Below are 24,299 nucleotides of genomic sequence, written 5' to 3'. Positions count from 1 at the left end.
TTAGGGTGGGGTTACTAGGTCTGACATCCTGTAAGACTTCATTCATCAAGAGTTCCTTAAAGCACCCACTGTGTGCTGGCTTTGTTCTGCAGTCTACCCATCTAGGTGTCTCACAAAGCACAATCAACGTCCATCTTTCTGGACAGTGAGAAGTCAGCCCATCGCTGAGTGCATCAGTACTTGGCCTTCAGGTCTGTGCTATGTGTCTCTTCCCTGGGGAGTCCTTGCCTATCCCGGTAGATGAGGCAGCGCCTCTGTCAGACTGAAGCTTCTCTTTTGGAGGCCTGATCAACATTGTACTGATACAACTATCTGCATGAAAGAACATTCAACGCCTGTCTCTTGACTAGCTGTGAGGACCCCAGTAACTAGCCTGGTTCCCAGCTCATTGTAGATGTCTGATAAGAAGTTGAAGAACTAACCAGGTCAATTCTCAGGCCAACTGAGTTTTCAAAAGGAAAAAGACTTCACCTGGTGGTGAAGACTTTGATGCTGGAGGAGTAGGGGAAGACAGAGGATGAGATGGTTGGATGGCATCACTGACTCAATGGACATGAGTTTGAGCAAGCTCCGCGAGTTGGTGATGGACAGGGAAGCCTGGAGTGCTGCAGTCCATGGGGTCGAAAAGAGTCGGACACGACTGAGTGACTGAACTGAACCGATGATGTCAGACCCTCTGAGAACACCTACATCTAGGGACTCAGGCCTAATCTCAAGAGAAGGAAACAGGATCAAAGGTGGAAGGCCCAGGGAATAAGTGAAGCTGCACATGGGAGGGAGAGAGGTGTCAGCCCCAAACCCAGGTTGCTAAAGGCCAGACTCTCACAACCCTCCCTCCATGAGGAGCCATGAACCAGTTGGTCTGAGTCTTGGCTAAGATGGTATCTCATACTTTCTTTATAACCCCATCGCTCCCCCGAAACCTCCTCCCCCTGAACATTAATTTCTCTTCGTGGATGGCATTTGGAGGGGCTGGGCTCTGACAAAATCCGGAAGCTCATTAAAGCACAAAAGAGCCCCTGAATCATCACAAGTTCTTGCTAAAGTAAGAGACGGGTCTTCTGCTCACACTGAAACAAAAAAGTGATGTGGTAAATCGCAACTGGAGACTGGTTGCCTCCAGACCTCCTCTGTAAAATAGGGAAACAGCGACGCTCACCTAGGATGGGAGAAAATTTGAGAATGAGAGTGAGCATTCAGTGCAGTGCCTGAGTGGTCGCAGCTGCAGCCCTAGCAGCAGCAGCAACCACAGCTGCTGTTCTTCTAACCTGTGATGTGATGAGTCAGAAGGTCCCTTTGAATTGGGTCAGGGCGGGGCAGAGGAGGTGAGGAAGGAAAGTTATCAAGAAAGGAAGGTATCCACTGAGTAGCGTACAGAAAGAACTGGCCAACGAAGAAGGGCCTCAAGTCTTTCCAGGCTCTTTGATCTGGGTCTTACCTCTTGCCTCTTCTCCATCAAGTAGATCTTGTTCCGTGAAGCTTGCCTCTTTCTTTTTATAAACACCTGCTCTAATGAACTAGTCTTACAGGTTTGTTTGTACTAACAAGTAAGTGACTGTTGGGGCTTTGCTCATTTGTTTAAAGGGAAAAGCTTCCAGTTACAGCAATGAATACCATCAAGTGAGGGGGGCGGGTGGAGGCTGAGGGCCTTCTCAGTGATTCAGAAAGCTCACTGCCTATTCCATCCAGAAAACCAACAGGTATTTTATAGCCTAGCTGTGGCAGTGGGGAGCTGGGTGGGGTAGGGTGGGGTGGGTAGGCAGGCCATCTTGGTTTGGTTAAACTGGCTGAGCAAATTCTGAGCCCTCCCTCCTCTTCCCAGAAGTAGGAAAGTAGGCAGGAGCTTGGTGGGGGGAGAGAAGGACAAGGGGGCTAGATAGAAAAGACGTACACAGAGCAGGAAGGGATGACTCCCTCCAAACGCACCTCTCAGGGAAAACAGCACTGCTGGGGGAGTGCAGAATTCTGTTTCTAAATGGCATGAGTCCCAAGGCAACGGGAAGTAAGGGAGTCTGGCCTTCCAGCTCTTTGGGGGTACCCTCAGACTCTCTCCGTGTGCCCTCCTGCCCCATGAGACAGGGCAGGTCATGGCTGGCATTTCGAGAGGAGCTTATCTCATGGGCAGTAACCCACAGCCAACCTGGATACTGCCTGAGCAGCTCCATCTGCCTTGCAGTCGGGGCCCAAAGTCAGCACTGGGCCAGACTGTGATGTGGAGTGGGAGGGGCTGGGTGGAGAATTCAGGTTACCAGAGCAGGTCAGCACAGGGAGTGTGGAGAGCACTGCTGGAAAGGGCCATCTGACCTTCCTGCAGTACGGCCCTGTCCAGCACGCTTCAGCACAGCGTGACGCCAGTGTGTGCAGGGCCCGCAGCCCCTAGGGGAAGGGGCTCCAAAATACAAGAAACAGAGACGGGCCAGAGTCAGTCCTGGAACACAAACACCAGTATATTTTATGTGCACGAATGTGAAAAGAAAGAGACAACGAGGCCAATGGAGACAGAGCAGGCAATGGGCGCACAAACCAGTCGTGTGTCCTTCAGAAGAGCTGCCATAGCTAGGAGACAGTCCCACCCATGAAAGGCCCTTTTTTCAGAGCAGGGACCTGCAGGTCCTCCAGGCCTGGGGCGGTCTCGGAGTGGAAGCTGCTTTCCTTGCCTGAGCCATAACTCCCCCAGGCCTGGGCCTCCTATTTTTCTGTATCCCCTTGACGATGTCCGCATAGCCCAGAGTTTCATAAATACAGGTTCTCATGACCTCATCCACTCAATGGCTGCCTCCCCAGGAGACCCATGCAGAAGGCGAGGGACCAGGACAAAAGGACTTTGCGGGCACCCCCTAAGTATTATTGCTGTGAATAAGCACAGGCCATTGTGACTCACTGGCCCATCAGAGGAGACATGGCACAAGGGACAGGATGCCTAGCAGATGTTGGAAGTGATTCAACCATGCAGGGCAGCACATGGTGACCTGTGACTCAGAGATGCTGCCATGGCCAGTGGGGAGAGGCCTAGGACATCAGAGGTTCATGAACAGTGAGTAGATTCTCTCCTGCTTTGCAGGGCCGGATTACTCCAAACTTTTGAGTCCTTGGGCACTAATGGATTGGGGCCCTGAAGATACCCAAAAAAAAAGCAATTGTTGAGGTCTGGTTGACCTCTGGTGAGCTCTGAGCCTGCAGATCCCGGTCACCTGGAGTGAATGTGAGAGAGAATAGGAGCCTTGGGACACCTGGATGAAGCAGAAACATGGTGCTCTGCACACTACCAGGCAGGCAGGTTTGCTTAGGGACCTTTTGCACTTGGGAGTTTATAGGGCCCAGAGAGATGGTATCAGGGAGCATGGACAGGGGAACCTTCTGGAGCAGACAGACCCAGTGGGCCATCCAAGGGCTGACTCTGGGAGAGAATCACAGAGGCCTTGGGCCGGGAGACACCAACAAGCTGACCACTAGATTTCTGTCGTGGAGGAAAGAACACAAGGTGAGTGGTGTGGTCTAAGGGCCCACTAGGGGGCTTGGAGGGGTCAGGGGTGGGGGTCCAGGAGACCGCGATAACATGGAGCAAGGGGAAAAGACCAAGGAGACGACTAGACGGCAGAACAACTACAGCGCCGTCGCAGCAGGTGACTCTGGAGGGGGGACCAGGCAATACTCTTCCTCTGGAATCCCCTCCACCTATAGATGGAAAGCAATTGGCCCCCACTGGAAGGTTGAGCCCTGGGAGCCCCAAAGCCCTGGAACTGGAGCCACATAAAATCAAAGGGAGGGTTAATCCCTGCAGAATGTAGGTCATGCCTGGACTTGAGGAGCCTGCCCAGGACAGAGAGACTGGGGATGACCCTTTACCCTGTCCTGGACGGGCCACTGCAGATCTCAACCCTGCCAAAGGCAGAGTCTCCCAGCCTTTCTCCCAAACCAGGACACCACTTCTGCCCACCCCCAGCACCCCTACCCTGGCTTGCGCCCTGGCTGGTACTATCTGCACAGTATACCTGGAGTAGTACAGCAAGAAGAGGAACTTCTCTCCACAGGTGGTATTACCACTTTTAATGGTCTATAAAAAGAGAAAGGCTAATTTCTACCTAAGAGTCCTAGGGTGGTCAAGAAGAGACCGCGTACCGCGGGACAGGCTGCGTTCGCTGGAGCCCTCCCCTGGGGGAGGCAGCAGAGCTGGAAGTGGGCTGGAGTTAGGATCTAACCTGTCCACTGCCAGCAATGGACCTGTCAGTGGGCAAGGTGGGGCAACTGAGATGACAATGCCCGTGAGCATGGCAGGCTTAATACTGTTTAAGGAGCAAGCTCAGTGGGCTCGTCTTTCCGGGAGGGGGGAAGGAGAGCATAGACCTGAGGCGGTTTTGCTGCAGGGCTGGGGCTATGGCAGAACCAGAACTAACTCATTCCCGCTAAGGATGCTTTGAGGACCCTCCCAAAGCCAAACTGTTAGTCGATCAGTCGTGTCCGACTCTTTGAGACCCCACGAACCATAGCCTGCCAGGTTCATCTGTCCATGGAATTCTCCAGGCAAGGACACTGGAGTGGGTTACCATTGCCAAAGCTGCAAAGCCCCCTTTTTCTCCCTCACTCAGACTCCATGACTCTTCAGCACTGGATACCTGCTCCTCCACCCTCTGGAAAGCTGGACTGTCCCTAGCTGGTCTGAAAATAAACCAGCCGGGTGCCTTTACTGCCCACCTCCCCCTCCCCCTCCCATGGATTTGTCTCTCGGTCCCCTTTGTGGATCCGTGGGGCACATCTTAGCCTGACTGTGCACTGGGGGTATCATTCGGTTTTAAGCCACGGCAGGGAGGTGAGCACCAGGGGCCCTGCCACTGTCCCCCAGATAAGGGGGTGGGAACCATAACAAAGAACTTCCCAGGGATTGGGCCAGTGGCAATAGGGGAGGGAAGGCTGCAAGAGGGTGGAACGGATCTGCTCAGGGCTCTATCTCTGGCAGCTGTTGTGTTGGCTAGGGCGATGAGGGTGGGGACAGGTGGGGTGGTTGACATGAATACAGGGGGCTGCTAGTGGTAAAGGCTCTGAAAATAAGAGAAAAAGGGGGAAACGCCACCGAACACACAGGGATTGAAACCTCCCAAAGCCCAAGGTTGGTGGGAATCCAGCACCAGGGGGGAGCCCCAGAAGGCCAAGGGAGCAGCGTGGGGCCCTGGGGGAGGGGAGAGGAACCAAGGGAAGGCCTCCCAGCCCTTGCAGACCAGCATTCCTGCCCAGCAGCCTCCTAGCTGCCCAGTCTCTTCTTAGGCTGCAGTTCAACAGGCCTTGGGGGGAGGTATTGGTTGCAAGCAAGCACCTGAATATTGCCTAATGGAACCAGCCCAAGCCCAACTAAACCAGGTGAGAGGGAGAGAGGCAGCGGCAGCTGCAGCCGCCCACAGCCCCTGCAGGCCTTGCCTCCCACCTTCAGTCCCCTTCTCAGAGTACCTTAGCCAGGACAGGGTCCGCTGCTTCCAAAGTCACCCACATAAGTCCAGTCGCTGCGTAACCACAGGCCTCCCGCCTCCAGCCCCTGAGCTGGGCTGAGATCCACGCACTCCACCCCAAGTTCCTTTGCCGCACCCAACACCTGACCACGCCTCCAGCCCCGCCCACAGCGGAGGGTGGGGGGCTGTGCTCCGTGTGCCCCCCCATTGGGCGGGGCTTGTGCTGTACAGAGCGGGCAACCCCACCAGCTTGGTACCCTTGTCCACAGGGTCCGTGAGAGCCCCCAGGGGCCCCAACCCAGCAGCTCCCCACCCCAACTCAGTCATCAGTCAGTCTTGACGTGGCCATTGGCCAGGGCCAGGGCGCCGCTGGGCTCCCCGGGCTCGGCATCCTTGTCGAAGCGGAGGCGGAGGGTGTTGCGGATGATGAACTGCTCCATGATGAGCGCCCCGCAGAACCAGGGCACGGCGTACTCCAGGGTGATGAGGCCCATGAAGTCAAAGTCGAACTGGGAGTAGTCCCAGGGGCAGGCGTTGAACTGGCGCAGGATGAAGCCGGTGGTGAACTCCCACAGGTAGGTCCAGAGCGTGTAGATGAGGCAGCGCAGCAGCAGCGGGCAGCGGCCACGCAGGCGCAGGTACATGCGCTCCACGATGAGGATGGACGTGCCGTAGATGAAGAGCGCCCACACGCTCGTGACGCCCGGGAACTTCCAGTTAAAGTTCACCACGAACTCCCAGGCCGCCGTGAACATCACCTCGCAGAAGTAGCCGTGGATGGCGTACAGGTACCAGCGGGACAGCGCCGTCAGGGGCTCGGCGGAAGCCATGGTGCCGACCGGGCCGGCTGGCCGCTGGGGACCAAAGGACACACAGGTGAGGGAGGTGCGGAGGCCCTGCCACCGCCCGGCCCAAGGGTCTGCCCAGGCCAGGCCGGAGGGGATTTCAAGCCTGCTTCTGCCTTTCTCTCTAGTCAGCCATCGTATTCCTAAGCCTATTCCTTGTTCCTTACTTCAGCTCATATTCCTTACCCGAACCAGGGAGGCAGGAAAGATAAAACAATACAAACAGCCCCGACTGGCTTCCTCTGAGCCAACTCTACTTAAGTGCTACTTAGAGGGAGGTGGCTAGTACACTCCCCATCATAACTTCTTAGGATTTATTCATGGTCAGTGAAAGAGTCGGCTATCCTGGCCCAGAATCACCCCCATTTCCAAGCTACTTGCTGATCTTTTGCCACTGGGGTTCCCATCTCTTCCTTCACTTCTCAAACATCTCCACATCACTCATGTTTCTCAGATCTAAGGAGCCAGTAACGTTTGGGTGTGTATGTGAACATATAAAAGCTACCACTTTACCTTGTGTTAAGTGTACACTGAGTGGTATTAAGTTCGGTCTCATTGTTGTGTTACCATCACCACCAGTCATCTCCAAAACATTTTCCCCATTCCAAACTGAAACTGCACACTCATTAAACACTGACTTCCATCCTCTCCCCAGTCCATGGCAAATACTGCTCTACTTTGTCTTTACGAATTTGACTTCCATAGGTATCTTATGATTTAAATGGAATCATACAATATTTGTCCTATTGTGACTGGCTTATTTCACCGAGCATAACATCTTCATGGTTCATGCATGTTGTGTCATGTGTCAGAATTTCCTTCCCTTTTTAAGGCTAAATAATATTCTATGCTGATCTATCTAGATGTATCATATTTTGTTAATCAATTCATCCATTAATGGGTGTTTTTGGTTACTGTGAATAATGCTGCGCTGAACTGTGCTTAGTCACTCAATCGTGTCCGGCTCTTTGCAACCCCATGGATTGCAACCTGCCAGGCTCCTCTGTCCATGGGGATTCTCCCAACAAGAATCCTGGAGTGGGTTGCCATGCCTTCCCCCAGGAGATCTTCCCAACTCAGAGGTAGAACCCAGAGCTCCGGCATTGCAGGCTGAGCTACCAGGGAAGCCCGCTGCTCTGAACATGGGTGTACAAATATGTATTACAGTCTCTGCTTTCAATTCTTTTGGGTACATACCCAGAAGTAGACTTGCTAGATCATATGGCAATTTTACTTTCATTTTCTGTTTTCCACAGCCGCTGTATTATATTACATTCCCATCAATGTCCCAATTTCTCCATATCCCTGCCAGCACTTGCTCTTTTCTGGTTTTGTGATGATGACTGTTCTAATGAGTGTGAAGTGGTGGCTCGTTGTGGTCTCATTTGTCTTTAACTGCTCCGTTAAGTGGGGCTTTGATGTTTAGTTTGTTGAAAGGAAACCAGTGGGCTGACAGAGGAGAGAGTCCTCCCTTCTACTTCTTATTCCCTTCCGTTCCTCTCTTTTAAGCCCCACTGATCTTCAAGGCCCCATCTCATTTCCCCAAAGACTGGCCTGGCCCTGCACTGGAGACTGTGTGGACCACTCATTTAGTCCTTTTTTCAATGCTACCCCAATTTACTATTTTGAGGCACATGCCCTCTTGATCCCAGCATCCTGTGTACTCCTCCAGGGCAGCAACTACCTCCCAGTCCTCTGTCCTGAAGCCTTGGCACAGACCTCCCCAGAACAGGCATCTCTAAATGACATGTAGTTTATATGGAGGGTGGGATGAGAAAGTTCATGGTGAAATTGAGAATGGGAAGATAAGGCGGGAGAACATGAACCCTAGCTCTGCCAGCTGCCAGTACACTCTAGGCTGACGCCTCTGGCAACCCTCTCTCTGAAGTGGTAGAGGGGACAGAGGTTAACAAGATGACATCTGCAGGGACTTCCCTGGTGGTCCAGTGGCTAAGTTTCCCTGCTCCCAATTCAGGGGGCCTGGCATTCAAGACTCTCCAGGATCTCACTCCAATCTACTTTTTCAGCCTAATTCTCACATTTCCAGCTCTCCCTGTCTTACCACCATCTGGTTTATTGTTTTATGCGTGTTTATCTTCTTGCCTCCACAAGTACAAACCCAACTTACAGGTTATCTTTGGTACGAAATCTTTTGCATCCTCCCAACCACAAATCCTTTCTTCCTCCTCTGAATATCCACAGCAAGTACTTTGTCTCTCTTTGGTACAGACGATTTTGTTTCACTATGTTGATAATCTTCAATCTCCAGCCAAACATCTTTCCTGTGTCCTATACCTATTTATCCTATTCCTTCCTGAACACCTTCACCCAAGTGTCCTATGGGCACCTCATAGTCCTTTCTTTAATCAAACTCATTATCTTCTCTCCAAAAGTCTGTTTTCCTCCTATGACCCCCAGCTTGATTAATGGTACCACCAGGCACCCAGTTAGCGGACAGAGGTCCTTCTTGCTTCTTCTGCCACATCGCCCCTTTAACCTGAACCCCCTGAAATTAAGGGCTTTGTCTGATTCAGCACTGCATCCCCAGATGCCAAGAATAGTGCCTTGAACACAGTAAACACTCAATTCAAGAGTGAAGACATTTTTATCACTCAGCAAGCGCTACATAACAAATCATCCCCAAACTCGGTGGCTTAAATAAACTCTCATTTATTATTACAACTCACATGCCTGTGGATTGGCAGATCTTGGCTGGCCTCAGTCACGAGACTGTGAGTCATCTGAGGGCTCTGTTTGTCCTATGCTTGGCCAGGATGGCTCCGCTCCGCTTGCCTCTCACCCCTTCCCTGGGCCCAGTGGACTAGCCTCAGCAAGTTCTTCTCATGGCAAGGGCAGAGGCCCAAGAGCAAGCAACCCAACTGCACCAGTGCTTTTCAATACTGGTGAAGTGGTTAAGTCATGCCCACAAACATCTTACTGGTCCAAGCAAGTCACATGGCAGAGCCAACAAGCCAGCCATTAACTCCTATCCATTCTACCTCTTCAGTATCTTTGAAATCCATCTCTTCCTCTTCTTTCCCCTGTCTCATTCCTGCTCTGGTTCAAGTCTTATCATCTCTCACCTGGATGACTCCAATAGTCTCTTAGTCTCCCAGCCTTGCCTTGCTCCTTTCAATTCACCCACCACACTGTGAAAGAGTGTATAAAAACAGCAGTCTTTCTAAAATACAAACCCACTGTTTCTCTCCACTTAAAACCCATTAGTGGATCTTCAATATCTGCAGAGTAAGTCTCAACTCCTAGGCATGACTGGCAAAGCCCTTAGTGATACACTTCTGCTTTGGAGCCTCTCCTCCTGATCCCTCCGTTGCTGATTTTGTTGCCTGGGGTGCCCTTCCCAACTGCTGCTGCTTCACAGTGCACACCCCACCTCCACTCCCGCGCAACCCATGGCCTGAGAAGTCACAAGCCTTCTTCAAGATCCACCTCCTCCTCTGTGAATATTTTCCTAAACCCTTGCAGCTCCGGAGCTGTCCACTGCCCTGTCTACCTCTGCACCCCGTTTGCTTCTGTGACAATAGCTAGCACTCAGCTTTGCCACTATTTGTTTGAAGGCCAGCACTAGTAGCTGCTTGATGAATGTTTATTTAATACAATATTAAGAGAAAAAAAGCAGGATTCAAAACAGGAAGTACAATTTTGATTTTGCACAGGCATGCAGTGTGTGTTAGTTGCTCAGATGTGTCTGACTCTTTGCGACCCCATAGACTGTAGCCTGCCAGGTTCCTCTGTTCATGGAATCCTCCAGGCAAGAATACTGGAGTGGGTAGTCCGTATTCCTGTCTCCAGGGGATCTTCCCGACCCAGGGATTGAACTCATGTCTCTTGCATCTCTTACATTGGCAAGTAGATTCTTTACCACTGAGCCACCTGGGAAGCTCCAGTTTCCTTATACGTGAGAATAGTGAGTAACTTGCTCCAAGGGTTACAGGGCCAGTGGATGAGCTAAGAGAAGTCCACTGCTAAGGATATAGCAAATGCTCAAAAAAAGGTGGCTTTCATTTCTGGCACAGAGCCAGGCTTCAGGTCAGCTTCTCCCTCCCACCTGTGGCAGGGTCTTTCTCCCCCTGTGCTTGCTAGCAGCTGGGCAGCCTTCCATGCCAAGCAAGTCAGGTCTTTGCCTCCACCCAGAGCCCCAACACAGGCAGCCAAGCTACTCGTGAAAATAAAAATCACACCACAGTCCACAGGAGGACAGAAACTCAGCTGAGGAGGGTCAGTGGGAGCTGGAAGCTCCTGTGTGGCTGAGGAGGTTTGATGGAAGGGGAGGGGTCCCAGAACCAGCCCTGTGAGGGCCAGGCTTTAAAAGAAGTGTGAGTGAAAAGGCCAGCATTCCTGCACAGTTCCTCAAGCTCTCATTTTCTCCTGAATTCCCAACAGGTCCTAAGCTCTGCCCAGAACAGAGCGGGACTCCAGTGAAACTCACTGAGGAGCGAGGAGGGGTCTGTGGTCTGAGGTGGGTGGATGGAGGTTTCTTGGAGACCACTTTGCCTCCCGCCTGAACTCATTCTGTCCACCTGGCCAGCACTTGTACCCCTGGTCCCTCTGTCCCACAGGACCCCAAGGAAGGGGCTTCTTCAGATGTCTCCTTCAGCAGCCTCATGTAACTGGTGGAGACATCACTCAGCTCAGTCCCCATCTTGATGCTGATTTTAAAACCCTGCTCTCATTGCTTCTTGGACTCATCTTTTGCTGCAGCCAAGAATGGCTTCCCGGCCAGTTACACATCAGAGGCTCCAGCCCCCACCCCCACCCTGGAGAAGGTGACGTGGAAGAGATGGACCCCCCAAACCCTAGGGAGCAGAAGCAAGATTAAAGGAGTAGCTGTCAAAGGGTAAGAGGATGGTGGTGGAGAGAGAACAGGGCGAGCCCAAGACCTGGATTCCATTTTTAGAATCTTCCATGCCTGGAAGAACACATGTAGGTTGGGGGGTGGGGGGGGGAACATACCTAGGAGAGGTCAGGCTGCGTCTGAGAGGCTGTGCCAAGACTGGTCCACGGAAGATGAATGGGGAAACCTGGAAGTCCTGGCCAGGGCCAGAAGGCAGGGGTGAGGGCAGGGACGGGGATGTGAGACAGTGTCGTCAGCCGGGATGGCAGCTCACACTGTGATGGGACAGATGCTAAAATTAGAGGCGGCCAGTGGCCGGGGTGGATTTTCAGAAGTCCACTTCCCAAACCCATTTCTAATCATCACCTGAGCTGTGCTTCAACTTTGAGCTAGCACAGGCTCCCCCTCCCTCTGCTAGGCCCAACAGCCCCCCATCCCTGGTTGGCCTCCCTCCGCCTGAACCCTTTGCCCCAGGCCCTTCCAGTACCTCCTGTTCTGCCCCAGGGATCAGGGCCCCAGTCACAGTGGCATCAAGAGGAACCAGCAGCTCACTAGATGTTGCTTCTTTCTCCTGCTGACAAACATAACCATCCTGAGGACCGTGTCACAAAGACGGGACAGCCCGGCAAAGAAAACTCGGGGCGGAGTAGAGAGGAGAGCGCGGGCAAGACTAAGGACAGAGAAAACAATCCGGAGAGCAGTGGATGGTTTCACAAGCAGGATTTGGGGGAACAGTACACAAGTACAAGAGCCCTCGTGTATGATGAAAGAATCTGGGCACAAGGAGTTCCCGCAAAGGACCAGAGCTCAAGAGACTCCTAAGGACAGGGCGCCGCCCCTCCCAGGAAACAGGTGGGGGTGGGGGGGAAGGCTGGCTTTCTGAGCCTGGCTCCCTAGTAGAATCTCACCTGCTATTCTCAGATCCTGCTGAGCTGTTTCTTAGGTCGCAGAGAGCAGAGAGAGTAGTTGAGAGAAGTGAAGAGAATACCACTGAAGTCCAAGATGTGCTGGAGGCAAAACCAGATGGGGTGACTGCTCTTGGTTTTGCCCAAAACTCCCATCTTGTTCCCGGAAGCTAAGGTGCTACAACACAACGACTCTGGGAGTTTTCGTCCAAAGGAGCATCTTGCTAGAAAACTGGGATTCCCCTTCCATGCAGACAGGCTGGGCAGGTCTTCCTCTTTCACTTCATTTACTTCCCAAATTTCACTCCCCATCCCCAGGCAACAAGGTAATTAATACCACTGCTCTGGGGAGATGCGCAAGCCTTCCAGGGGCCCCTGAGGGCAAGGGATTTGGGGCATGGCTTGAGCAACCCTGAGTCTAGTCTCCTGGTAGGGGAGTGGAGTCAGTGAAGGGTGGGTGGGTGCCCTGACAGCTGGGTGCCAGATGCAAGTTCTCAAACAGTCCTGAGCTTCCCCTGTGATCATCAGTTTGAAGGAGAGGAAAACCATTGTGGGGGAGGGCCTTCGGGGCCAGAAGGGAAGCAAGTGGGGGAAAATACCTGTGGTCACTGGCTGGCCAGAACGCCATACAGTTCCACCCTCTCTTGCTGTGGGTGTTCCCCAGGAAAGCTCCCAGGGATGGTCCACCTGCCACTTCCCAAGTCACAATGATAATCAGGCACTCTTCACAGCACTTTTCATGTGTTAACTCAGATAATCTTCAAGCCCATTTCACAGATGGGGAATTTGAGGCAGAGAAAGGCTGCAAAATAGCCCAAGTTCTTACAGCTGTACAAGGTAGCTGTCCGCTGGGACTCAAACCCAGCTCCTGATCAGTGCGCCTCACTGCCCTTAAGCCTGACTGCAGGCTCCTCTAAGGCACTACATTTTCTGAGTTTCTGCTTGTGGCAGGCTGAGATGGTATATGGAGAGACAAGAGGAAAGCAAGGACAGGAGCATCTATATAGATCATCAGTGAAGCTTAGATCTGGTGTCAGAGCTGCTCAAGGCTCTCAGCCTATCCTGAGAGGCCAGGTTCTATTCTGACGCTGTGTTCTGGCAGGAACTACGTGAAGGTCCTCCTGGGTCATAGCTGACCCTCCCAGGACCATCGCAGCAGCACGTGCCATTCAAAGACCTCTTGCCAGGACACATATTACCCAGACCTTCCCTGACTGCCAGCCTGCCCCAGTGCTGCCGGGAATATTAGATGCCCTAGCCCTGCCATGGCAGTGCCAGCCAAGAGCAGTGGAGGCTGCCCAGAGAAGCCTTGTGCCTGGAGCAGTAGCAGCCAGAGTATCAGAAGCAACCGATCCATGCAGAGTGGCCAGCAGGGGAGGATTCAGATGGCCTCAGATGCTAAACAAATTCCAGCTGGCAGGTGCGGGGGGAGGGGGCAAGTGGGCCTGGGGCATAAAGTCAGGTTGCACAGAGGCTCACCGGGGCTCAGGCAGCAACGGACAGCCTGTGGGTCATGCCTGCAGGCTGCAGGACCCTTCCCAGACCTCCCGAGGCTGCCTCCCTGTTGTCATTCAGATCTCAGCTTATCCATTACCCCTCAGAGGATTCTCTGATCTCTGATGCAAAGCAGCCTTCCCATCACTCACAGCGTGCCGTTTTAGTCACAGCACTTTCAGTTTCTGCTATTTTGCTACTTGTTCACTGTCTGTCTCTCCCAGAATGAAAGTGCCACGAGGACGGGGCCCCGCTTTGTTCACTCCTGGGTAACCAGTGCCTGGAACAGTCCTGGCAGTGAGATCCACTGGTTTACCTGTGAATGAATGGGTTGATGATGAATGAATGGGCCCAAACAGGTTCAGGTCCTTAAACTGATAGGAGCAGGAATCAGCTCAGCCTTTCTCTTCAACTCTTTCTTGGGAAATACAGCCTTTAATTTTTTTTTATTTCTAGCATTTTAAAGTCATTTTCCCAATTACATGTGCTCACAGTTGATATGACAGAAAGGAATGATGTAGAAAGCAGAAGTCCCCCATCTTCCCACATGTAGAGAAAATCACTTTTAAAGGTATGTTGTGTATGCATCCAGATTTAATTTCGTTTTAAAAGAAATTAATGCATCATAGATAGAAAAGGCATTCATAATTCCAGCAACTAGCAGCCATTATCATTTCCCCCCTGCAATCTTTTCTCATGTGTTCATTTTACAAGTTACCGTAACGTACTTATCCTGTAACCTGACACTTCACTCATGACATCATAATCATTTTTTCAAGTTGTTATATTTCCCATGTCCTCCTCATTATAATGGCTGCATAATATTCCACCAAGTGGGAAACTATAATTTACTTAACCTAGATGTTCAACAAAGGGAGAACAACTGTTTTCCATATCCACTCTGACAATGACACCACAAGAAACATCTCTTTTATGCCGGTAACAGGAAAATTCAGCCCTTGTCTTTGCTGGGACTATTTCCTAATGAAAGAGTTCTCAACAATTCCAGAAGCAGGATCACTGGATGAAAGGGTACAACCATTTTGTTTTTGTTTTTGGCCACTCCGCACGGCATGTGGGATCTTAGTTCCGCAACCAGGGATCGAACCCATGTCCCCCTGTAGTGGAAGCACGGTGTCTTAACCACTGGACTGCCAGGAAAGTCCGGGGCACAGCTGTTTTAAGGCTGATGATTTAGGTTGTTCTGGGGAATTCTGTGTAATGCAGGGAATAGGTCTCTGTCTTGAGTAGCTGCGTTTCCCACAGTGGCCTCCATGACCATCCATCCACCCCAAACCCCCTCCCATGGTCCAGGTTCGCTCACACCACCTTGGCTATAAATCAACACAGTTACACACTTCCTGAAAGACTGTCCAGTCACAAACTGATTTTGTAAGCCTCGGCTGACTGAAAAGTAAATTCTAGCCTTGAGTGTTAAACTATCAACTAGCAGTGGAGTCAAGAGTTACCTGAAGCTGAGAAGTGCCCAGTTGCCCTTGCCCTCTCTCCTAAGTAGAATCTAAGGGCTCCAGGCTCCCGTGGACAAGTCCAACACCTCCTAGAAGCCTATCCAGTCAAGAGTGCAAAAGCACCGGCCCTCCCTGACCTGCCTTCCCAGGGAGCTCTCAACCTGCAGGCCCCTAATCCCTCAGTGGGACTGACTGCCCTGTTCAGACAGATGAGACTTTAGGCTGGACAGCCTCTGGGTAAAGCAGCCAATTGTCATTTTTTAAAGTGTCATCAAGGAAAAGCCAGAAGCTGAGGCTGGAAAGAAAGGCTGTGCGAGGACAAAGGAGACTCCACGGACAGAGGAGACTCCACAGCCAGAGGGGCCCTCGCCCTAGAGGCCACTTCTCTGGATTGAGGAGGAGACATGGCTGAAACACAGGGAAGGAACAGAGGCCTTGCTCCTCTTGACAACATTCATGGGCAGCCAAGACGCCACAAATCCCTCCCCATCCAGTGCCCCGGATGCCCTACTCAAGCCACATGATCCACTCATGGCTTCTGGGCAGAGTCTGGAAACCTAGGTAAGAACCAGTTCCCACTGCACAGAAGTGAAGCCCAGGGCCCAGCGCATCCATGAGCCTACAGTTGAGAACCAGAATTGGGGAAGTTGCCGTCTCCTTAGGGCTGGGTATCTCCCATCACTTAGCTCAACTGGCTCTGTCCTGGTTTTTAGAAGCCATGTAGCTGTGAGATGGCTCTAGCATGTGACACAGCCTGAAACTGCTGGAAAACCCCCTCTCATTCCAAAACCATAACACTGTGACAGGCCCTCAGATGGGAAGCAGGCTCAGAAGTGGAATCTCCAGACGTGTGCTCGTGCTGCTGAGGCAGGAAGGGCCAGTGATTCCCCTGGGAGCCAGTAACATACTCACTTATCACACCCTTGAGTGCGCGGCTCTGAACAGACATCAGGATCACTGGCCACGAGCGTCCCGGGTTAACCTTTGTCCCGGTGCCTGGCTGGGCCGCAGTGCCATTCTCAACAGTGTGAGCACACATTAGCCCCAGGGCTCAGCTGATCCTTGGCTACTGGGCGGGTGGCTTCCATTTATCCCTGGAATTAAAGAGGAGGAGTTCATCAGCTTAAACTGCTCCAGATCTGAGCTACCAGGCCGGTCAGAGAGGCGACCTCAAGGCTAACATGACAACTCCAGGCACTGGCTCAGCACCAGACGCGCATCACGCCCAGGCCACAGGGCCCTCTCCTGGAGCCGGCCACCTGCTCTCAGCCATCCTGCTCACCCAGGTCTGGTTAATCCAGTGATGAGAACCCGGCAAGGATCCCAGGTGACTCCCACGGGGGCTAGGACGCAGTGCTTCTTGCGCCATGAGTGAATGTGCGCACACTTGTAAATCTGAGTGGGGATATAATTTTAGAATCCAGTTCCCCTCTCGATTCAGCTTCAAATTACACTCTCCCCTTCACCCTGTAGTGGGTACATCTGTTCTCAAGGGCAGTCAAGAACCTCACAGAAGACAGATAACGTAGGACATTTGTTTTTAGCATTTGGGGAGCCAAGCACAATTACACCTGGAAAAACAAGCACAGCAACACAGTGTGCGCTAAAGCCTTCTCCCCGCAACCCCACTCACTCAAATTTAATTCATTCTATTATTTTTTTTATTATTGTCAGACTGTTCCCATTGACATCAGTAACTGACTACAAGCTGATGTAAATCTGACTTTATAACATCCCTTTTCACTTACATATTTTTAATATAGCCCTAAGACTTGACCATTTGGTAGAGATTTCAACATTTATTTTTGTTTCCTAAAGGAAATCAACCCTGAATATTTATTGGAAGGACTGATGCTGAAGCTGAAGCTCCAATACTTTGGCTGTGTGATGCCAAGAGCTGACTCATTGGAAAAGACCCTGATGCTGGGAAAGAGTGAGGGCAGCAGGAGAAGGGGGAAGCAGAGGGTGAGATGGTTGCATGGCGTCATCAACTCAATGGACATGAGCTTGAACAAACTTTGGGAGATAGTCAAGGACAGGGAAGCCTGGTGTACTGCAGTCCATGGGGTCACAAAGAGTCAGACACAACTGAGCAACTGAACAACATTTTTGTTTTAATATGAAGGTGCTGAAGCTTCCAGCAAATCCCTGGGACACTGCCCCTTCTGCACGAGCCCAAGGACACAGCACAGATCCAGCCCAGTCCTACAGAAGGAGGGACCAGCTGCTCAGAAACTGAGAACAGTGTGTGACCGGGGGAAGCTCTCACCATACCCAGTGGACATCAAGCAGGGTGAACCACAGAGGCACCACCTGAGCTGCTGCCCATGGCCACCCTCCTCCTTCCTCTACCGCCCCCACCAGGCTCTCTGAGCAGGGGTGACTGACTTGGGCCTTTGCTTCCAAAGCTGACAACCTGCAAGGTAGCAGGGGAGCCAAGAGAAGTGAAAGGGCAGGGCTTGGGGAACTGAAATTCACTGTGTGTGCATGTACTTTGGGGTAGGAACGGTGTGCACCCCCGGGTCTCTCCCTGGACCCTCTCACTGAGAGAACTGAAGAATGAGGACAGAGGGAGTGAGGGGCTGTGGGTTGCTATGCTCTCCTGGCCTCAGCCCCTCCCCATCTCCTCCACAATCAGGAGCGCCCCAACACCCTCCCTTCTCCCAGCCTGCCAGACCGTGGGCAGGGGTCCCCCTGGCACGTACCTGTCATCGGCATGTCCAGCATGCCCTCCGCCCCCAGCATCACCATGGCCCAATGCCTGGAGAGTTTGATTCCCCTTCTCGGGCACTTCCCCTTCTCTGGGTGCTAAGCAGGCCTCCTTAATAGCACAAGTCAACCCCAAACAGAAACAGAAACCAAAGCTCACATCCTGGCAGCACAGCCTGCTTGCAGTCAGCCCTGGGAGCCCCTCCCTGGCTGCGGGGCTGCCCCAGCAGATGAAGTGCAGCAGTCAAAATGGGGTCCCTCTGGGGCCCCTCCTCAGGTTAGAGCCCCCCTCCTTCCTCATGTGCAGGCTTTCCCTCTAGGGAGCCAGGGGGATGTGGGGGTGCTGGACAAGACACGATGGGGTCCCCTGCCTCCAAGTACACCAGCTGTCCCCAGACTCCTCCAACACTCCCTGGCCCCTTCGACTGGGTCCCAGGGTATAGAGGGCATGCTCCCTTGTGGACAGCATGACCTGAACCAGAAGTTTCTGGAAGAGAGGAATGGGCGAAGAGCCCTTAGACAACTAACATGGGGGTAGAACTTACACTTTTTCAAGTGTATCATCTCTCATGATTCTCCCCAAACTCCTGCAGGGAAGGCAGGAATTAGTCTACCTCCTACCCTATCCCCAGCCCTGTTGCATTTTAAAGATGAAAACACTGAGCTTCAGGACATTAAGCGATTAGGCCAAATCCACACACTTGATTCAAACCCTGGTCCTGGGGCTCCAGAGTCACCCCTCTCTCCACACGGCATTCCTTCCAGTCGCTTGCCATCCCAGTCTCATTCTCAAGGCCCATGTCCGCACATGCTCGTCCTTCACTGAGTGTAATCTACTTAGTCTGCTCCGTAAGCCGCTTACTTGGAAACATGCAGCTGAGTCTGTCCGTCCAGCTTCTCCTTCAACCCATCCAGATGCCCCAGAAGCTTGAAGGAGTAGAGACCACGTTCAAGTTCAAGCTCTCTCTAACTGCCCTCCTCCGCACCCCATCACACCCACGCCTCCTTTGAGATCCTGCCCCTCTTCATTCTTTTGTGACAACATCCTCCCACAGTCCCCCAGTTATTCCATCACCAATGTTCCTACAGGGCATTGAGCATCCTCCCATTGAAACATATGGTCCCATCTTAAAACGATTCAGTGTCTGTTTCCCCCTTCATATGGTGAATCCCTTGAAACCATGGAACTTCTGTTGGATGGAGGGACAAGCAAGGTAGAGAAGGCTCCAGCTAAATTATTGGGTGATTGCAACATCCAGTGTTACTAATCATAATGATGCCTGAAAGTGTTAAGTCACTCATTGTCTGACTCTTTGCAACCCCATGGACTATACGTAGCCCACCAGGCTCCTTTGTCCATGGAATTCTCCAGGCAAGAATACTGGAGTGGGTAGCCATTCCCTTCTCCAGGGGATCTTTCCAACCCAGGGATTGAACCCGGGTCTCCTGTATTGCAAGCAGATTCTTTACCATCTGAGCCACCAGGGAAGCCCCGTATGTTTTCTAATTTTTAGGCCACCATCACAGAAGGGTTCTTTCCCGCAAAGCATGTAAATATTGGTTTACAATAACCAGGGCTGTCTCTGCAGAGGAAAGAAAGGATACTTGCTATCCTTTCTCCTACCTCCAAAAGCCATCACCCAGCCTAAGGTGAGGAGAGATGGGGTGAGTGCCTGGTGTCTGGACAATACAGAAGGCATGAGAGGAGAGATGGGGCTGGAACAGAGCGTCCTAGGCATCCTGGGAGACACTGCAGCCTCTCATGTGGGCAAGAGGCCAAGCTCAGGTTCAAGTCAGAGAATACCAATGCCTATTCTGTTATTTCTACAATGTGCTGGCACTCTCAAAAGGCGCATCCAGTTTTCATATACGTAGGATTCATCTCCCAAAGAGGTTTAACCAGCAGCTGCTGGCAGGAAATTCCCACCGCAACGTTCTCTCTCCTCCCCTGTAACTATTTAGGGTAAGCTGGGCTTGCAGGATTGAATCTCTGCTTCTCCTACTAGAACCTCAAAATCCAATCTACCCTCCCCCCACCCCGAACCCTTCTCCATGGCTCAGAACCTAAGACTGAAACTAGGAAGCGGCAGGCAAACACTATGTTTTTTTCTCTCCTATTCTATTCCACAGATTCCCCCACCCCAGGTGCCAATAGTAAAGAGAAGATGCCCCAGAGACCCACTGGGGTTTGCTCTGGTTATGCAAATCCTCCCCAGTTCTTCCCTTTCAACCCAGAACAACTGCTTTTACTTGTCCTGTAGTAAGACCAACCCTGAATGCAAGTGGATTTGGCAACTTCCGAAACCAAGGAGTGAACGTTCAGCTGCAAATGCAATAGGAACTCAAAATTCCCCTGGGGTGGGTTGGGGGTGGGGTGGGGAGGCTGAGTGTGGTCAGCTCCTCTGGGGAGCAAGGAGCCCCAGGCCCTGGGGCCTGACTGGCAGGCGGAAGAAAGGGTTGAGATAGGGGATGGGTTCCCCACTCCACCTAGCCATGTCCTTCCACTCCATTCCCCTCACCCTGGGCTTGGAATTTTGGTTTCCCTGCCTGCCTGCTGGACATCTCACCACCACCACCCACCCACCCCACCCCCCGCCCCGTCTTCTATCTCACCTGCAGACCACCCTGTCTTGACAACCTTTTCTTCTTCCTTCCTCCTCCCCACTCTCCAGCTCACTCTCCCTGACTCCCCCCTCCCCTCCTGCCCCCAGAACCAACCCTGACGGGCTGCCCACATCTCCCTACACCTTAGAGAGTGGTCTCTGACCCTGCGCTCCTTGCCTTCCCTCCCATCCCGCCCCCTGGCACTGGGTGGCTGCTGCTCACTGCCTGAAAGGCTGGACAGCTGCTGGGCTCTCTAATTAGCTGCCTGGCCACCGTCCCAGAGTGAGGCGTGTGTTACTGTACAGAGCTGCCTCCCCTCCCCTCCGCCAATAATCCCCTATGCAGATCCCACCGGGCAGCAGCTGAGGGGCCCTGGGATCCTCATCATGTGAACCCAGCAAGGTTCCTGCTGTCAGCTGGACAGGAAGAGACAACAGTGGCCTCGCAGCCTCCCCCACACACTGAGCAGGAATTCATCTCTCTGGTTTCTCCCTATTACTACTCACATCCTTAGGCGGTCCCACAGGTAAATCCACCACACCCTACCTTTGGAGCAATGGACACCCTGCCCCTTCGTCGCCTCCCCAGTGGAGGCAGAAAGAAGCCCAGGGCAAGGACAAGTCTGGACGTTGTCAACAGCGTGACACCCAATGCCCTACTTTTCACAACCTTCTGCAGCCAAGCCACCCCCGGAGATTTCTAAACAACCAGGGGACCCGGTCCAAGAAGTCCTGTGGAGGCTGGTTTCTTCATCTGAGGTGTTGTATTCCAGCAGTCAACAAATATTGACCAAGCACCTGCTGAAGGCCAGGGACTGCACCCACTGTGAACAAGGCGAGGTTCCTGCCCCCTTGATGCTCGCAGCTCTCTGGGGAGACAGACAATAAGGAAGCCAGCCAGCACATGCTGTAATGTCTGATATCAGGCCACGAAGAAGGGAAAAGGCCTGGTAGGGGACAGAAAGAAACTAGATGCTGGAGGGTGAGTCTTAAGCTTCTCTAAGGAGCTAGCATCAGGTATAGGTCAGAAAGATGCAGAGAAGCTTTGCAAAGAGTGTCAGGAAAAGCATTCCAGGCAAAGGGAAGAGAAGTGCAAAGATCCTGAAGCAGAAACAAGCTAAATAAGCTTGTGTAATTAGGGGTGTGACATTCCCTGCCCCCAGAGTCCTCTGGTGATCCCTACAGGGTCTACTAGGTCAGGGCAAAGTGCTCAGGTGCCAAGTAAATACAACCAGAACACTGAAGACTCTTTCTGTGGTCAGGGACTGAAAATTGTGAAACCTTCAGCTGTTGCTTGGCAATTGTATTGAACAATGAAGGGAAGACAAAATCCTTTGACTGATGGCCTAGAATTTCCACCTGCTTCTGATCAAAAGAATTTAAGTAACTTTACCAAATCCTCTCTAGTCCGGGTGTTTCACCTTAACGAGAAAGTAGATATTCCTTTTTACTCCGGCTAGTTTGTTAGATTTTCTGTCACTTGTGATCAAGAAAATTCTGACCAGCACAGTGGTTTTCCCTCATCTGGAACATACCTAGCTGGCATGAGAATCACGTACCTGAGCACCACCTACCCATTTCTGCTGCTGTGAAAACCAGTGGCTTTTCCCCCTGCAGACTGTAAGGGGGCAGAACTGCAGAATAAGAAGGTCAGATGCCCAGCACAGTAGGTGAATCTCTGCAGGATGGCTATAGCTTTGGAGGTTCCAAATTGCCCTTCTGGTCACTGATTTTTGTCATTGCCCCTTGACTCACCTGGCCTTTGCCAATAGCACACTTGACTATCTTCTCCAAACAGGACATGTGAGAACTAGTAGCCTCGAGATGAGGCCCAAGCCAAGAACAGGAAGTACTCAGAGATGGATTTTCTGAAAACTGCACAACTGCACTAGCCAGTCTGATAGCTACATAAAGCTATTTAAATTTTAACTTTAATTAACTAAAAATGAATAGAATTTAAAAATCCAGTTCCTTAGTCACTGGAGCCACATTTCAAGTACTCAGAGCTACATGTGGCAAGTGTCCACCATATTGGACAGTGCAGAGGTAGAATATTTCCATCATCACAGAAAATTCCATTGGACATTGCTCTCGGAATTACCAAGGGTGACCGAAAGGCTGGCAAACATACAGACCTAAGGCTGAGCTTCACTTCCTTGCTCTTGGAAATCCTTGTTTTCTGAACAGACACCCTTCCCTTCTTCTCTCCCACAGACTCAGACAAAGTCAACCAAGGCTGCCATTGTGAGATGGGGGAGAATGAACCCTTGTTCCAAGAGAGTTGCTGTCTACTGTCTGAAGAGTGACTTTTATCCAAGAGGCCAGGAGAGGGCCCTGGCCATTGGTGAATGAGACCCGTCCTTGAGTCTTTGGCTGTAACTCAGTGTAGGGGCTGCTGCTTGGAGTGTTTAAAAAAAAAAAAAACTTAACTCCAAACCATTTATTGAGTACCCTCTACATGCTGGGCAGGTGCCACACAGGTCGTCTTGTGGGTCCCCTCCATGAGCCCATGACGTGGATTGACTCAGGAGGCAAGGGAGGATCAGAGGTTTAATGACAGCTGGAAGATGGGAGGACCAAGGTTTTCATCAGCACTTCCCCTCCTGTCACTCATGAGAGATGCAGATGTGTGGACCCGAGTCAGGGCACTTAATTCTCCTATGGCAACAGGCTGCTTACAGCTGCCCCTTCATTCTCACAGCAAACAATCTCATATGGCCTGCCCCTTCCAGCCTACTCAAGCCCACCCAGGGGATTGGGAAAGATGCCTTCCATGGATCTGCCCATGAAGGCCCAGTTATTGAAAGACACCTCAGAACACATCAGAACCAAAGGAAGGTCATGGTACAGAAGATAAACCCTGGAAAGGGGTAGGGGTCAGAATATAGACATGTGACATTGCTCCTGGGCAAAGAGGAGAAGGGTGTGATCAAACTATTGGTTTTGGAAAGACATCTGGACTATGGGTTCCTTATCTTTGCATCCTCATGTCCTGGATAAAACTTGACATACAGTAGGAACTAAAAATCCAAGTACTGAATGGGAAAAAAGGCAGGGGGCAGGTCCCCCAAGAGGGAGAGGCTTGGCCAAGAGGATCCTGAAGGGCAGGTGCACTATTGGGGGAAGACTGAGCAATGAGTTGTTCAGGAGGAGCTGTGATGGTTGCTGTTTGCTTTATATATGACCTGATCTGATCGTCCTTTTATGTAATGGCCCAGAGGAAAGGCCAGCATACACAAGGCTGGGCACTGACTACAGCCAAGTGCTTCCACTGTGGGCCTTAAGCCCTGCAACCCTGGTCCCTCTGGACCAGCTTCTCCCAGACAGCTCCATCCACTGTGAAAGCACCGAGCCTTGCAACACGTTCAAATATGGCTCCAAACAGCACTTAGGCAAGAGTAATTAAAGGGAATGTTATCTCAGTCAGGCTCTCATTAGCCACATAATTAGACTGCTGAAAATAATTAACATTCCTTCTGACAAAGGAAGCAGAGGACCCATTACATTCATTAGGACAGCCTCAAACTAGCCTGAGGAAGGCCCAGAAGAGGACTCATCACCTCCCAGGCCTGCACAAGACAGAGTCTGCATCCGGGATCCCAGACCAGGTGGCAAGTCCTGCCCTGGGTCAGGCTCCTGGGTGAGTGGAGAGAGATGGCAATGGATGCTTTCGTGTATGTATTACAGATGATAATAAGACATTCATCCAGCTCACTGAAGAAGATTTGAAGGAAATGTATCACTGTCAAGATGGAAGGCCAGTGGCAACTGTGTACCTCCCCCAAGGCCCTTGAAAATGACAGAAAAGACATTTTCCAAGAAGAATAAATCCGTTACAGCACCAAAAAACAAGAGGGAATTCTATCCTTGAAGATGGAAGCAAATGAGAATAAACTGATAGAGAAACCACAACCCCCCCAAAAAAAAACCATGAAAAATAATAACTGACATTCATACAGCACATATATATGCTGTATGAATATA

General features: G+C 51.6%; 1 protein-coding gene across 4 annotated transcripts; it reads right to left on the bottom strand.

Annotated features, from left to right (window-relative positions):
* Positions 1 to 2,429: 2,429 nt before the first annotated feature.
* Positions 2,430 to 16,057, bottom strand: TMEM229B (transmembrane protein 229B). 4 transcript variants are annotated; one of them, XM_055435821.2, is made up of 3 exons: positions 11,623 to 11,696; positions 11,255 to 11,331; positions 2,430 to 6,292 (listed from the first exon to the last, which is right to left on the bottom strand). In XM_055435821.2, the coding sequence occupies exon 3, from the start codon at positions 6,266 to 6,268 to the stop codon at positions 5,765 to 5,767; it is 504 nt and encodes a 167-aa protein (XP_055291796.1). In that variant the 5' UTR covers positions 6,269 to 6,292; positions 11,255 to 11,331; positions 11,623 to 11,696; the 3' UTR covers positions 2,430 to 5,764. The 4 variants fall into 4 exon arrangements, with proteins under 4 accessions (XP_055291796.1, XP_055291798.1, XP_055291783.1 ...); XM_055435823.2 differs by lacking the exons at positions 11,255 to 11,331; positions 11,623 to 11,696 and adding an exon at positions 15,916 to 16,057; XM_055435808.2 differs by lacking the exons at positions 11,255 to 11,331; positions 11,623 to 11,696 and adding an exon at positions 8,971 to 10,080.
* Positions 16,058 to 24,299: the final 8,242 nt, after the last annotated feature.

The sequence above is a fragment of the Moschus berezovskii genome, chromosome 9, assembly GCF_049115385.1.
Source record: "Moschus berezovskii isolate FMDL1 chromosome 9, NW_MosBer_1.0, whole genome shotgun sequence".
NCBI lineage: Eukaryota > Metazoa > Chordata > Mammalia > Artiodactyla > Moschidae > Moschus > Moschus berezovskii.
The sequence above is the reverse complement of the archived record's forward strand: the minus strand, read 5'-3'. Positions and strand labels throughout refer to the sequence as shown.

Excerpts from the sequence above, each read along its gene's own strand:
- TMEM229B (XM_055435808.2), bottom strand. The coding sequence starts at position 9,024 with ATGACTCACAGTCTCGTGACTGAGGCCAGCCAAGATCTGCCAATCCAC. Across the intron at positions 6,293-8,970 it reads ATCTGCCAATCCACAGGCAT|CGGCCAGCCGGCCCGGTCGG; the intron begins GTGAGTTGTAAT and ends TTTGGTCCCCAG.